Source organism: Melopsittacus undulatus, chromosome 2, assembly GCF_012275295.1.
Source record: "Melopsittacus undulatus isolate bMelUnd1 chromosome 2, bMelUnd1.mat.Z, whole genome shotgun sequence".
Taxonomy (NCBI): Eukaryota; Metazoa; Chordata; class Aves; order Psittaciformes; family Psittaculidae; genus Melopsittacus; species Melopsittacus undulatus.
In genome coordinates, this window is record NC_047528.1 from 58,863,566 (window position 1) to 58,877,476 (window position 13,911).

The 13,911-nt window shown below is 37.4% G+C and overlaps 1 protein-coding gene across 3 annotated transcripts in view; it reads left to right on the forward strand.

Annotated features, from left to right (window-relative positions):
* NAXD (NAD(P)HX dehydratase) overlaps nucleotides 1-13,911 on the forward strand; it is a 52,820-nt gene that overhangs the window by 2,908 nt on the left and 36,001 nt on the right. For 2 of the 3 annotated variants that reach the window (XM_034072065.1, XM_034072074.1), the window contains exons 2-4: nucleotides 4,380-4,530; nucleotides 5,850-5,895; nucleotides 7,563-7,651. In XM_034072065.1, coding sequence (XP_033927956.1) covers nucleotides 4,380-4,530; nucleotides 5,850-5,895; nucleotides 7,563-7,651 — 286 coding nt within the window. Of the gene's footprint in view, nucleotides 1-655; nucleotides 1,028-4,379; nucleotides 4,531-5,849; nucleotides 5,896-7,562; nucleotides 7,652-13,911 lie in introns of all 3 variants that reach the window. The other variant, XM_034072058.1, reaches the window with a different exon arrangement.

Genomic DNA, 13,911 nt, shown 5'->3' on the forward strand with positions numbered 1-13,911 from the left:
TCTAACTTCAGTGGATTTGTGAACAGAAACAGACCTTTGATAAAGCCTGGCCTTCCCTTGCTCCCTCTTTACCCTCAGCTCCGCATTTGTGTTGTGGAGGTGGGGGGAGGCAGTGTTGCTTGTTTGTTTTAAATCTAGATTAATGCCGGGGTTTTAATACAAACATGAACCTGTCTTCAGGAGTTGACATCACTGAGGAATCAGCCAATTGGCTGACGTTTAACCAACCTTCTTTTTACACATAAACCCCATCAAAGAGTTGTTTACACTAATGTGCTTTTGAAATGCAAATCCAGAATGCCAACAGACTGAAACTCAATTTAGATTAATGTAATTACCTGCAATACCCAAATGAGGCTATACTATTTAATAGCCTTCACTTAAACCTTTTTAGAAGATCAGAAAGACTCCTATTGTTGAAGTTTAGTACTACAACAATTAAAAGATGACTCTCTGTATTTTTGTGTTACCTTTTGCAGAAGTTTGTGGTTTTGCTTTGGTACTCCAAAATGAAAATATCTGGGATAATTGTAACTCACATGGAAAAAGTATAACAATGTTGTCGTGTGTTAGGTGCACATCTCTTTTGTTTTGCCTATTTTTTCTAGGAAGTAATTTTTCTGCAGAAAAATAATTGGTTTTCTTCTTGTTTTAGGTTTTAAAGAAATCAATGCTCCAACTATTACCCCACCTCGCAATCAGCCCAAAAGATCAAAAAAACGCCATGCAAATTTAACGTTGGATAAAATGATGGAAAAATTCCTTCAGCAGAGTGTAGATACAGAAGAGAAATTCTACAGATACGAAGAGCAGAGGCTCAAAATAGAGGACAAGCGTCGGGAAGCAGAGCATGCGCGAGAGCTCCAGATGTTACAGATGTTGGGACAGATGTTGGCAGGAATTTCTTCTACAGTATCACAAAGGTCACAATCTATACCAGCAAGTCCACCTCAGAGGACGAACCATCGTTCGTATGGGGATAACTTTAATTATAATGCTATGACAGCAGCACTTTCTCCACCGATAGGTACTTCCTTCTATAGCATAAATAAAAGCTATTTTTTTTTAAAACTTCTGTGTCAAAGCCCTGGTAGTAAGTAAGTGGCTGTTGAAAATAAAAGCTAATCGAATTTATTTAATATTGTGGTGAAGGTGTCTGTCTGATGGAAAACAAAACATCATTTGTACCATTGTAGTGATTATTTAATATAGATACATAAATTATAACAAATTTTAATGAAATAACACCTTTCGAATCCTGTAAACATCGTGAACTTCTTTCCTCATTCATGGCTCTGAGAAGTGAAGTTAAGGGAAGTTTTCTTTATAAGAGGCCAGTAGCACATGCTCGCTGAAAACTTTAGAAACATTAGGTACCTTGCAGCTGAAATTCTGCTGCTGTTGAAATTATCAGGTCTAACCCAGTATATGAAGTTAAGGCTGTGCATGTGTGTGTTTAGTGTTGGGAAGAGTGAAGTTTTGCCTACACTGAAGTAAATCAAATGTTAAAATCCATTTTCTGAATCATATCTTCTGATTTAACATTAAATTATTGTAGTAGGTGTAATATAAGATGGAAGTCCTGGTGTATATTTGTCTTCACCAGTTCATTTATAAATTCTTTGGGGATCTGAATTTGTTTTAAAGAAAAAGGTGAAGCAGTAACTCTGGAATTGGTATTTGTGCACAGACTTTTCCTTCTGTACCTCATGCGTGGGCCAGAAGCTGATAATCTGATACTAGCGTTTATTAATGGACTTCTTGGGATCTGTGGCTCCTTGTCATTTATCTGTGTTGTAGTCTCTTTATACATAGAAGTAGGCTGCATGGGAGGAGGTGAGTAGGGATACACTCTTAGTAAAACCAGTCAGCTTGGGGCTTGCTCGTTGTAGCCTGCCATATGGAAGCTAAACAGATCTTGTTCTGTTTTAATTCTGAATTTCACACTGCTTGGAATTAAAAAGCATGTTTTGAAAAGAAAAAACAAAACAGCCTCAGTGCTGAGTAATAATCCAGCATGCCATATCTTGAAGGGTGACTATGATTCCTGAGAGGATCTTTGAGCGTTTTCTGTTCTTGTGTTACATACTGTCTTTCCCTCTAAAATGCATGGGGGACTGGATGGTTAAGCCTGTTGGGGGTTTCTTTGTGACTAGGTAGTTGGTCTGTAGGATTCCTTGATGGCAGCAGACTTTCATAGATAAATTATGGCATATGTCTGTATTCTGTGTTTTAAATGCTGTTTTCACATTAAAAGGAGACCTGAAGTGCTTTAGAAAATCCTTTAGGAAGTCATTTGAGGTTATAGACTGGGGCAATGGTGCCTGCAGGGCATTATTATTACTTCTGAAAGTGTGTTGTTTTTTTTTTTTTTCTGAAAGAATTTCATTATCTGTAAAGACTTGAATTTCAAGTTTCTTTTTTCTTGCTGGATTTCGTCATGTAGGTGTACAATCATATTACACTGTGCAAAACCTCATATATTTTTAACTGTAACCAGATTAACTTGGGATTCTAATCTCTTAATTGGTCAAGGTGTAACAAAGTGTTTAAAATGACATATGAAAATAATGCTTTAGGCAGTAGATCTTTTAAGGATTAAGATTTCAGTTCTTTATAGCTAAATACGCCTTAGTGTTTTTGTAGGTGAGAGTGGGGCTCTATTAAGAATTGCTTTTTGCATAATTCTCTGTTTTTTTTCCATTTATTATGCGATCACTTTATATTTGCATATAAAAAAGAAGCAACAAAGAACAGAGGACCTTAACAACACTGTGCTTTAAGGGTTACAAGCTGTAGGATAAGTCTATTTCTTGTGTGGTTGAAAACCAGAGAGTGTATGAAGTGTGATTTAAGGAGAATAATCTGCCTTATTTCCAGAGGAGATGAGCATTTTGTTCTCCTCTAGGTCACTGCAGTGCTGTTTTGGCCATAATCCAAAACAGGCTGGGGTTTTTTTCCTTTTCTTGGTTTTTGGTTGGGGTTTTTTTCCCTCTTTTTTTTTTTTTTTTAAATCTCAGTGAGAGTGGGATGCCTGTATTATAAAAGGACTTGAAAAGCAAAAAATCAGCCAGGAGTAGTTGTCATTATTGAGCACTAAAGCATTTTATTTCTGAAGATTAGCACGTATGGTTTAAGTTTAGATTCAGATTCTGCACAAGATAGAAAAAAAAGATGCTTTGTGCTGGCTAGCTCACAGATGCAAAGTTGTCTTTTTTTTACCCATTATTACATCCAAAACTTCAGGAACAGGTCCATCTGTACATTCCCTCAGTCTCCCTCTCTGATTTTGAAGTTGCAGGGTGAGATTACTAAGTTTAATACAGCTGAAAATAAGGAGTATAGTGGGAATTATTATTTTTACATGATTATGTGTTAGTACATAGCAGTTCCTTGAAAGCTTTTTAGGAGATCTGTAAAAAAGAAGGCACAGCTACAGTCTAGGAAACTCATGTTCAAATAAGCTACTGTTCTGAAGAGAATTGTTCAGTTAGTTAAGAGCTTTGTTGAAATATAAGAACTTACTCTTTTAGTGTGCTTACTGCAATTTATAGTTAACCCATTGTTAAAAGTATTGAACTTCAGATTTGTCTCGTGTTAGGTGAATGGTTTAATTCTCTTTAGCTATAATTGTTGAAACACCTTTTCCTTCTAGATTTTTTTAGTCTTTTGAAGCAGTAATTGGAGTATATAGGCTTCTGAGTATGCAGTTGTTTTAATGTATAGCTTGACATGTGGCTTTGCATCAGAGATCTGCAGTTGTATGATAGCTGAAAAGTCTCTTAGTGTGATATTTGTAATATTTGCATTTAGTGCGTTGGATTGTAGTTTTGTGGAAAGACTTTATTATGCTTTGTAACCACCTGCCAAAATAAAAAAGCAGTGAGATAAGCCCTGATTCTGCTGAGAGGTGGAAGTCTTTTAAGGGGAAGCAAAAAATAAGGTAGGGTGTATGTTTAAAATGTGGTTATAGTTGGTCTGTGCTTGCTCCGTGTCTGGGTGTGTTTAGTCCTTCGTAAGTGTACCTATTTCAGTTGAGCTTAATTATGGAAGTGATTTCAGGCTGAACTAAGAATATGTTTCTAGTTACAAAATGTTCATGTAACTATTCTTGGCTGTTGTTTCTGTACCTGAGCCTTAAATTAGGACTTTGAGCAGTCAGCAGGAATATTTCCTGCATCAGACCCGAAATTAATTTTTAAAATGTTCACCTTCTCTAGCTACTCACTGTTTTAAAGGTCTTTAAGTGATGAAGCATTTGGTTTTTAGAAGTATGTCCTTGAGTGTTTTTACTAGTGTGTATGAGTGCTTTAAAGAAATACTGATAGTAGTTGAAGAAAGAACATTCTTTCAAGTAACACTTATTTTCTTCTTTTCAGTTATAGAGAGATCTTTTTCACTGCACAGGACACACTCTCTAAAGGATATGGAGAATATCTTTCAACTGGTGCGCAATGTTATCCCTCCCCTAACGGGGAAAAGGCATAAAGGTCAAGATGGACGTATAGGCATTGTTGGAGGATGTCAAGAGTAAGTTAAACAGAAATTTGGTTTTTGTTTCTGGGAGAGTTTGAGGATGTCTTAGGTACTTGTAAAAGCCATTCAAACTCACCTTACATTTAAAACATTAGTATTTTCTAGGGATCTTTATTAATCATCATAGCCATGCATACTTACGAAAGAACATGTTTCCCTGCAGTTGTGTTGCAAAATTCTGATAGCGAATGTGATTTAAGCTTAGAATGCTGTTTGTGTCTGTGTCTACCTTCTCCGTCTTTCTTGTCCACCAAACTATCTCTGCTTTCGGTGTCTTTTCCCACTGCATCATGAAGTTCTAGAATAGAGTAAGACAGCAGCACATCTTTTTGTTGTTTGTTTGTTTTGTTGTTGTTATATATATTTTGGTGTCTTGGGAACTGGGTCTCTTAAGTCAAGAAGAGAAAATTTTCTTACTATGCCCTTTGATAAATTGTGGTAGTTCCTAGGTTCTGTCATTACTTTGGTTTATGTTCTGGAGTGAGAGAAATAGCATGTTACAGGGGAAAAAGAGATACAGCATGAATCAGTTAACTGCTGTACTGATCTAGAAATAAACTAAGCTCTGTGCTTTTCTTGGCCACTTCCAGTAATCTGCACAGTACTTTGAATGAGCTATTACACCTTCCTGTTTTTCATTTTCCTGTTTTGAAATAGAGATGGATAGAAAGAGAGATCTCTCCTGTGAGAGAGATCTGCTGTTGGACATCTGCCATTAATAAACATTCTGTAAAGAGCACACAGGTGCTGTCTTACAGCTGGGTTGATTAGCCAGGAGTTAGTTTTCCTGTTGGCCTAATGCACTTAGGTTCTTACCTCTTGGCAGAAATAAGCACCTGTGGAGGGCGATTCTGTCTGTATCATTCTCTTCAGTCTCCATAAAGAGGATTTAGGGCAACTGGAATCACAGTTTAGGCACTTTAGTTAAGCATCTAAAACCAGATGGGATTGATCTGGGTCACAGATCCCAGATTTGGCTTGCAAACAGTGTTCCACTCTCGTTTTGTTTTGTTTTGTTTGTCTCTCAGCTTTTTAGCTGGCTGGCTGAGAAAAGTTTGCTTTTTTATGGCGTGATCTTTGAAATATTTCTCTGAAGCATCTGGTGGCTATGGTGAAATCCTGCACTTTCCAAATCAGAGCAAGGTTTCAGATTGGCTTCAGTATAGGAAGATTTTATCTGTTTTTTTACAGCAAGTAAAAGAGAAGGCAGCTTCTCTTATAAGCTTGCCCTTGAATTTGGGACTTCATTATGGCAGGTTAGATTATTTAATGTCCTTACTGTGTTTCCTAACCTAAACTGTATTTCATTCTAGATACACTGGAGCACCATATTTTGCTGCAATTACAGCTCTCAAAGTGGTACGTATTCTTTTGTACCATCATTTATATTAGCTAAGTGCCATCTTTTTAAAAGCATTTGCTCTGTGTTGCATATGAAATGTGAGTTTTTAAAGGTCTTCTATTTAACAAAGAAAATCCTTACTCCTGGATTTGTAGAAATACTTTCCAAATAGGTCATTTGCTATGTTTTCTGTAAATGTTTTCTCTGTATAAGGTGGAGTTAGACATATGTCAAAAAATTCAGAATTTCAAAGGGAGAACTATTCTTTCAGAGATCTGGATAAGAAATTTCAAAACCTGATGAACTATTTTCTCCAAAATTGATCAATAAAATAACTTCAGATTAATGTTTGAAATTATGTTTTCAGTGCTGTAGTAAGTTCTTCAGAATTTTAATCTGGATTGCTTTTCTGTGATGAATGAAGTAACTTCCTTTCAAAACGTACAACCTTAGGATAGTAAAATTATTACTGTAAGTCTAAAGATTGTTGGTTGAATTTTATGTAATTTTTAGTAGCACATTTTATTTACATTATAATGCTCAGTATTTCCTAAGCTTTTTTTTTTCCCTAGAAGTGTGAACTTCTTTAATGGCATATTTCCTGAATAAAAGTATATTTACTGTAGGCTACCTAAATACAGTGATGATTATTCAAATGTAAACAAATCATGCTCACATAATAGATACGCTTTTCAGTACTCTCTATATAGTGTGTCATTACTTGCAGTTCACTGTGTACGTTTTTCTTCTTGAAGATCTGTTTTAATAAGTAGGTTACCAATCCAAGTATTTCTCACTCCACCTCTCCCCCAGGATGCTGTCCCTCAAGGATTTAAAATTGAAATTCTATTAGTTAACGATCTTACAGAATATAAAAGCCCACTGTTCACTGTGTGCAAATACAGTACAATATTAGGATGCCCCCTATTGAAGCCACTTGGTCTCAGATTATTACATCTGCATATAAAGAGTCATAGGATCAAATCTCTGTATTGCTTAGCAGCTTGAAATTTTAAATGTGTAGTAGTAAAGCAGAGGAGACACTTCCTTAACCTTGGGAAATTTCAATATGCAAGACAGATACAAGATCAGGCTCTCTGGTCACTGCTTACACAATTCTTATGTGTATGTCTGATTATTTGAGTTGATAATAGAAGATTTAGACTAAACTCCTCAGCTTTAAGATTTATTTAACTTACGGAGTGTTGTTGAAAGTGTGCCAGCCTTTATCTTGGGTGGATTTGGCCCGTTGAGTAAAAATGGTAGAACTGGAAATGTATTCATAGATTGCCATAGCTATATTTTGCAAATGCATTACAGTATTACTTTTCCTCTCTAATGCAGCTTGTCTCTTGGTCAACTGTGTTCTTTTGCCTTTCCTCTCAGTGTACGTGTGACATTTTAGTCTTTGCTCATCTGCAAATGAGAAATATTTCTCAAGTGAGTAAAGGTTTGAGGTCTGTGTTTTCAGTCATCCTGCTGGTGCAAAACTTTAAAAAATTATACTGGAAGTTAAAAAAAAAATCTCTAAAACATTGCATGGTAGTCTAAGCCAAAATAAAAAAAAAGTTTAAGTACAGAGAAGTAACAATTCAGGTGAGTTATTCACCATGTAATCTTTGGAATAATAAAGTTACTGTTAAGTGTTAATTTGATAATTCTGTTTGCAAATTTTCTTTTTTAGGGTGCTGATTTATCCCATGTGTTTTGTACCAAAGATGCAGCAACAGTAATCAAATCATATAGTCCAGAGCTGATAGTTCATCCAGTTCTGTAAGTGACTTATCTTTTGTGTAAATGAGCAATTTAGGATTACTAGCTTGAACATTTCTGTCTGACAGTTGACAAGTTTGTGTTCATTCTTTTTCTGAGTTACAGTGTGGGTAGATAGAGATTACAAAGCCTCCTGGGTTTATCCTTTCATTACAAACAGATATTTAATGTAGAACAATCAGTTGTGAATTCTTTTCATTACTACCAGCATACATTTTTTTTTAAAAGCAAAGATCTTGCTTTCCATTACATGCTTGTATGTGTTCTGTGATTGCAATGCATTTAATGGTAGCAAAATCCAAAAGTATGAATCACTACAAGTCAGCATTTTAGAACTTGCATTTGAAAAGCAGATAGAGCATGTTCTCTTGTTTCTTCAGTCCTTATAGTATTTAACAGGAGCATATCTTTTTTCCTCTCACTCTTATGTGTATAGTTATTTATGCAGAATTACTGGGCAAGAGAGATGCTGGTTCTCATTTTTCTTCATACGTATGTTGCATTAGATACACACCCATTCCTGGGAATAAATGGATGTTCTCAAATGATTTTAAATAAGAGACTTGTTAACCAGAAGATGAAAAGTTTAATAAGCAGGTGTCAGTGTGTGCTTCCCTGAATTTCTGTTCTGAAATATGGTACTGATTGGTGAACTTCTGCAGGATAAATTGCTTCAGCTAGGTGTTATGATGGTTTACAATGAGCACTACAAATGAGAATTAAGATGTGTCCCTTAGGTATATGTCCCTGAGCTGAGCTTGCACCAGTGCTTGGCAGTCTGTCAGTGTACATAGCAAAGTTGTGATTAAGCTAGAGAAAGCACAATTTAAAATGGTGTTTGTTAGATATTGCTGTCAGGATGGATTTATGATAGTAGAAATATTTTGGTGTGTGAGAAGAATATGATCTCCCTTATGGGGATGCTTGAGGTTGGAAGCCATAAGTTTATTACATTCTAAAGGTGGGTTTCATTCCTGTTGGTGTAGAGGTGCTTAAAAAGTCAGTTAAACAGACATATACCACGGACTGTGGTTTTGTTAGGGTTGTTTGGTAGATGTTTTTTTAGGGGGAGGGAGGGGAGGGTTATGGTTGGGATTTGTTGTTTGTTGGCTTGGTTGATCTTTTTCAAAGATAGAAACCTATAACTGTGGATTTTAGACAGGGAAGAATGAAAGCAAGAGGAAATGCAAGGGTTGGGTTTTTAGCAGTCCCAACTGCATTAGCCTCTAAAATCCAAAGGGCATGTTTTCAGTTGGTGTTCTGAATTGTATTATATGATAACAAATGAGATGGAGAATCTTAATGGCAGTATTAGCTTCTAACTTAGGTTGCCTTGATGGGTGACACTTGAGATGCAACATATGGTTGCCTTGTATGGGAAGGAGTTGACCTTGCCCTGGGAGAAGCCTGTCTTGTGTACATAGGGTTCTTGATGTCAGTGGTAATGGTAAAGGTTAATAGGAGAAACAGAAGCAGCATAGAAGAAAAGGGAGGTGACAGTGTGTAAACAGTGAAGTTTCTGTTCATGGAGGACCAGATTGTACCTACTAAATAAGGGTATTTTCTTACATATGCAGATTCGTAGTGTCTTCTGTGGAATTCAGATCTCAGTGAAAGCTCTGTTTTTCTTTTGCAAAGAGAACTGTTGATTTTAAACTTCAACTCTGTCTATAAATTTTTGTAGCTGTACAAAGTACAGTGAATTTAGAAGCTTTCGTATCCATATTGCTTTAAGTCTGAAATTCAGTGTTTAATACTTTTATTGCAACTGATTAATTTCACCCAGACAGCTGGCTAATTGCAGGAAGCAGTGGATCTATAAATATTGTTACGACATTCAAAATAAAAAAATGCATATATCAGAATGTTCAGATTTGTTTGTTACATTTTCTTATGTTTTTGTCTCTTCTTAATTTGAGGGAAAGAGAAAACAGTCTTTTCTGGTTAGAAAGCAAAAAATCTTGAGTGACTCTATTGAGTCCAGGTTTTATTTACATTTACACAAACAGCTTGTTTTTTGTAAGGTCCTTTGTCTTCAGTGTCACACTTTTCGGATGATCTTTTCTGCGTTGTGGAGCTGTTTGAGTTCTGCAGGCACGGCTGGTCACACTTGATTCAGAGCCTGATCTCTTAAACAGTCTTTGTACTTTCTCCCGGGCCGCACTTCACGCATGGAAGAACTTCTGGGTAAAACCCACCAGGCAGCTACGTCATTGTTCTCTTTTGCGTCTCTCCTTAAAACTTTGCGTTGTTATGATTTCTCCATGACCCTCCAGAGTAACTAGGTAGCTGTTGTACCGCTCTCTTACTATGCTAATCAAAATTATGGTCCCGTGTACTCCTCAACTCACTGAACAGCTTGGCGTTTTGCCAGGGTTCAGCTGCCATTTTGTACTGCCAGGAGTCTGACATTTTATCATCTCCTCTGTGACTTGGCTGCCACTACCTTTCCCTGCTGCCTTTAGCTCACAGGGGATCACCTCAAAGAAAGAACATGCTCTTTTTCTGCTGCTGCCCCCTGACTGTGAAGGCTCTTCTGGCTTGTTAGAGCTGCTGTCACAGATCTTTGATGGCATGGGTAGCTAAGGTATGTGAGAGCTAGAAGTTGCACTGTTGCTTTTCAGTTCCTAGGCAAATGCCTGTCACTTCAAGGATGAGAGGAATGTTATGTGGGAAGAATTGAGTAGGATTGCAGAAGGAGGGTTATGAAAATGAGCAGCCATCTTGCAGCATTGCCAGGGCAATTCTCTGTGGCCCCAGCTGCAGACCATCCTGGGATTCCTCTTGGTGTAACATCCTGTGCCTGGGACACCTGTAACATAGCTTTCTTTGTGTTTTTTCTCACATGACTTCTTTCTGTGTTCCCGAGAGTGAAGGTAAGGGAGCAGCCTGGGATCTTGAAAGACAAAGCTTCAACACCTGTCTCTGTGCATCCTTACCACCTGAGCTGAATAATGATAGTTGTGTGTCTAGGGGCCATGAACAGTCAATATTAGAAATAGTAGCTTTTCCTTTTTTTTTTTTTTTTTTTTTTTTCAGGGATTCTACCAAATGCATGATGACCCCTTCCATGATACTGGTATTAATGAAAGCATTAATGAAAAACTGGCAGCTAACCAGTTCAGTATTTGTGCTGACTGGTTTTGCTTTCCTGCAGAGAAGCAAATAGTGTGTATTAATAGTGTGTACTGCAGAAGTTGGTGCTTTGGAATAGTGGAGTATACCAAGTCTGGTCACAGCTGCCTTGCTTTTCTTATCAATACCCCTGGTTTGTGCTACGTTTCTCTGTCTTCTCAGTTAACATGCTCCTACCCTAAACTCTACACAAATACAAGATTAAACTTAGCTTTTGCATTTTATAGTTTTATTGCAGTTTCTGGGTGGATTTCTGCTGTACACATGTATATACTTTTCTTACATTACTGTTGGAAACCTTCTGGAGAACAGTTTTCAGGGGCTTTTTCATACTCCCCATGTTAATTTGCTGGCTCAGGTCAGGTTGAATAGGATTCTTGTATACTTTGTTGGGTTAGTTTATTCTGTCTTGATAGGTGAATGATCAGAGTTAAAATGCCCTATATGAGCCTAGCTGGTTATATTTTAAAAGGAGAGAGTATACATCTGTTGTGTTAGACTCTTCTCTTCCCAGGACTTTTCGATAATCTTAGAGTTTTTCTTCCTCTGTAGGGCAGGAAAGATTGAGATACTACTGAGCTGTTCACTTGTAACCTGGTTGTCAGATAATTTGTAAAGTCAACAGTTGATATATTCCTTGATCTCCAGTTTTATGAGAAGTAGAATGAAATGTTAGGTCATTAATTTGTGATTCTGGGGAAGTCACATAATTTTTCCATTATCTCCAAAAAAAGACACCCTTGAACTAGGTATGGATTTAGAACCAATACCTTCCTCCCAGCTGGTTGTATCTATGGGTCTGTATGGATTGCCAGAATTACTGAAAGTTTTACAGTTAATTGCAGAGTTTGAGGTTTGGGTTGGATTTTAAAAATACTATTCAGTTTGAAATAAAAATAACTGAGTAGAAAACTTGCTCAAGGCTGTCCTGTGTGTTGAGGCCAATTACCAGTAATGAAGAAGCTTAGCTTAGATCAGGGTTGCTGGAACATAATTTATCTAGTTTTACTGTATTTTGTCTATGTTTTGATGATTTGAAAAATATCATTAAAGTGAATCATGGATAATGAGCTCCTGATAAAGTTACTTGTACACTTTCAACCAGTGACACCTCTCTTATTAAAGAAAGCCCAGGAATAATTTTAAGATTTTTGGCTTTTCCTAATTCATTATGTGGAGAGGAGATTCAAGACTAGTATTTATTCGTTGGAGGAAGCCCATACCTTTTAGTTGTGTTAGCTAAGGATAGTGATTAAACACTCTTCTGTGTAGCGTGTGACTAACCTCTCTTTTGACTCAACTGCTGGAATAAGCACAAGAATTCTTGTCACTAGGGAAAGTTAAGGAGAAAGCACAGATTATCTAAAGGATGCCTCCCAAGTTACTTGGCTTCTGGATCCCTATTACACCTGCAGAGAAGATGCAGGCATGAACTTTGTGATCTCTCTCCCAGACCTCATTTAGACAGCAGCCTAGCTAGGAATCACATGAGAGAGTTCTTGGGGTTTGGGTTTGTCGTGTTTTGTTTTTTTCCCCTAAGTACTTACAGAGAGCTAAAGGTCAGTTTGTATATGCTGACTCAGAGAAGTATACTTAAACTGTTCCTAATCCTATTGTGCAGTACCATATAGATGTATTGCCAGTGTCTGGCTTTCTTGGCAAAAAGCTGCTGCTTCTTTGCTGAAGAGTGAATAGTAGACAGGAGGTGTATTCACTCCCTACTGTAGTCCCTTTCTTCCTCCCTGTTGTTGCAGAGTGCCTTATCCCAGGTGATACTACCAGAGGTTTTGACACCTCAAACTGCAGTAAGTATCCAAAGATTTTTAGCATCACTGCAGGGAGTGCTGCTATTCTTGCTGCTTTCTGATATGTTGAAAGAGATGTGTATATGTGTAGAAGAGTTTTACTCCAGTTAGATCCTGGCCAGATTCATTCTTCTTGCAATACTGCTGTGATTTGACACCAGGATTAGATTTCTTTGGTGTTTAATCATTCTTGAGTTGGAGTGAAAGCAGAGGCAGGCATGCCTGGGATTTGCTTTTGCATTATTGTTATTTGAAGATTTTAGGGTTTTTGATTCTTTTTTCTTCAGCTTTGCAAAGCAGATATTTAGAATGATACTTATTTTATTTTGTTCTTCTCATGTGTCCAGAGCTGATTTGAAGTACTTTAGCCTTCTGGGTATTGATTGAACTATCATCTGTGCCTTAAGAGTTGAATGTAAACCAGAGAGGGATACTGATGTGATAAAAACTTGTTACTTTGTTTTGATTTGAACATTTAAGAAAAAAAAAGTGCATTACTTTTTGTAGGGACATTTTTAGTCTGTTTCATTCTGAGGGTAATTACATTGTCATCTGAACTTCATCCTGTCACTTTTGAAGTCACAAGTTTTGGTTGACTGCAGTCTTTTTGGAAGACTATTTGACAGATTCTACCTACCAAGTCAGTTCACAAGAAGTATTAATAGGGCAAGACCACTTGCACAAATGTCGTGGCTTAAGCCCAGACGGTAACTTAGAACCACGCAGCCGCTTGCTTGCTCCCCACCTTCTTCCTCCCCTGCTCGCGGCAGGATGGGAAGGAGAATCACAAGAATGTAGATCCCATGGAGTGAGATAAGAACAGTCAAATAAGTGTGATACAAAACTACTACTACTAGTAGTAATAATGATAAAGGAAATAACAAGGGGAGAGAATGTAAAACTAAAAAAGGAAAAAAAACCCAATAGACACAGGTGATATACAGTACAGTTGCTCACTACCCACCGACTGATACGCATCCTGACCCAAGCAGTGATCTGGGCCTTCGAGGTAACTCCCACTGGTTTATATACTGGGCATGACGTGCTGTGGTATGAAATAGTCCTTTGGCTAGTTTGAGTCAGATGTCCTGTCTTTGCTCCCTCCCAGCTTCTTATGCCCCTCCTCACTGGCAGTGCATGAGGCTAAAAGTCTGTGATTAGAGTAAACATACTGAGCAACAACTAAAACATCAGTGTGTTATCAGCATTGTTCTCGGATTAAAGCCGAAACCACAGCACTGCACCAGCTACTAGGAAGGGGAAAAATAACTGTTACAGCTAAATGCGGGACACTGAGCTTGGAAAATACGAGGTCAAGAC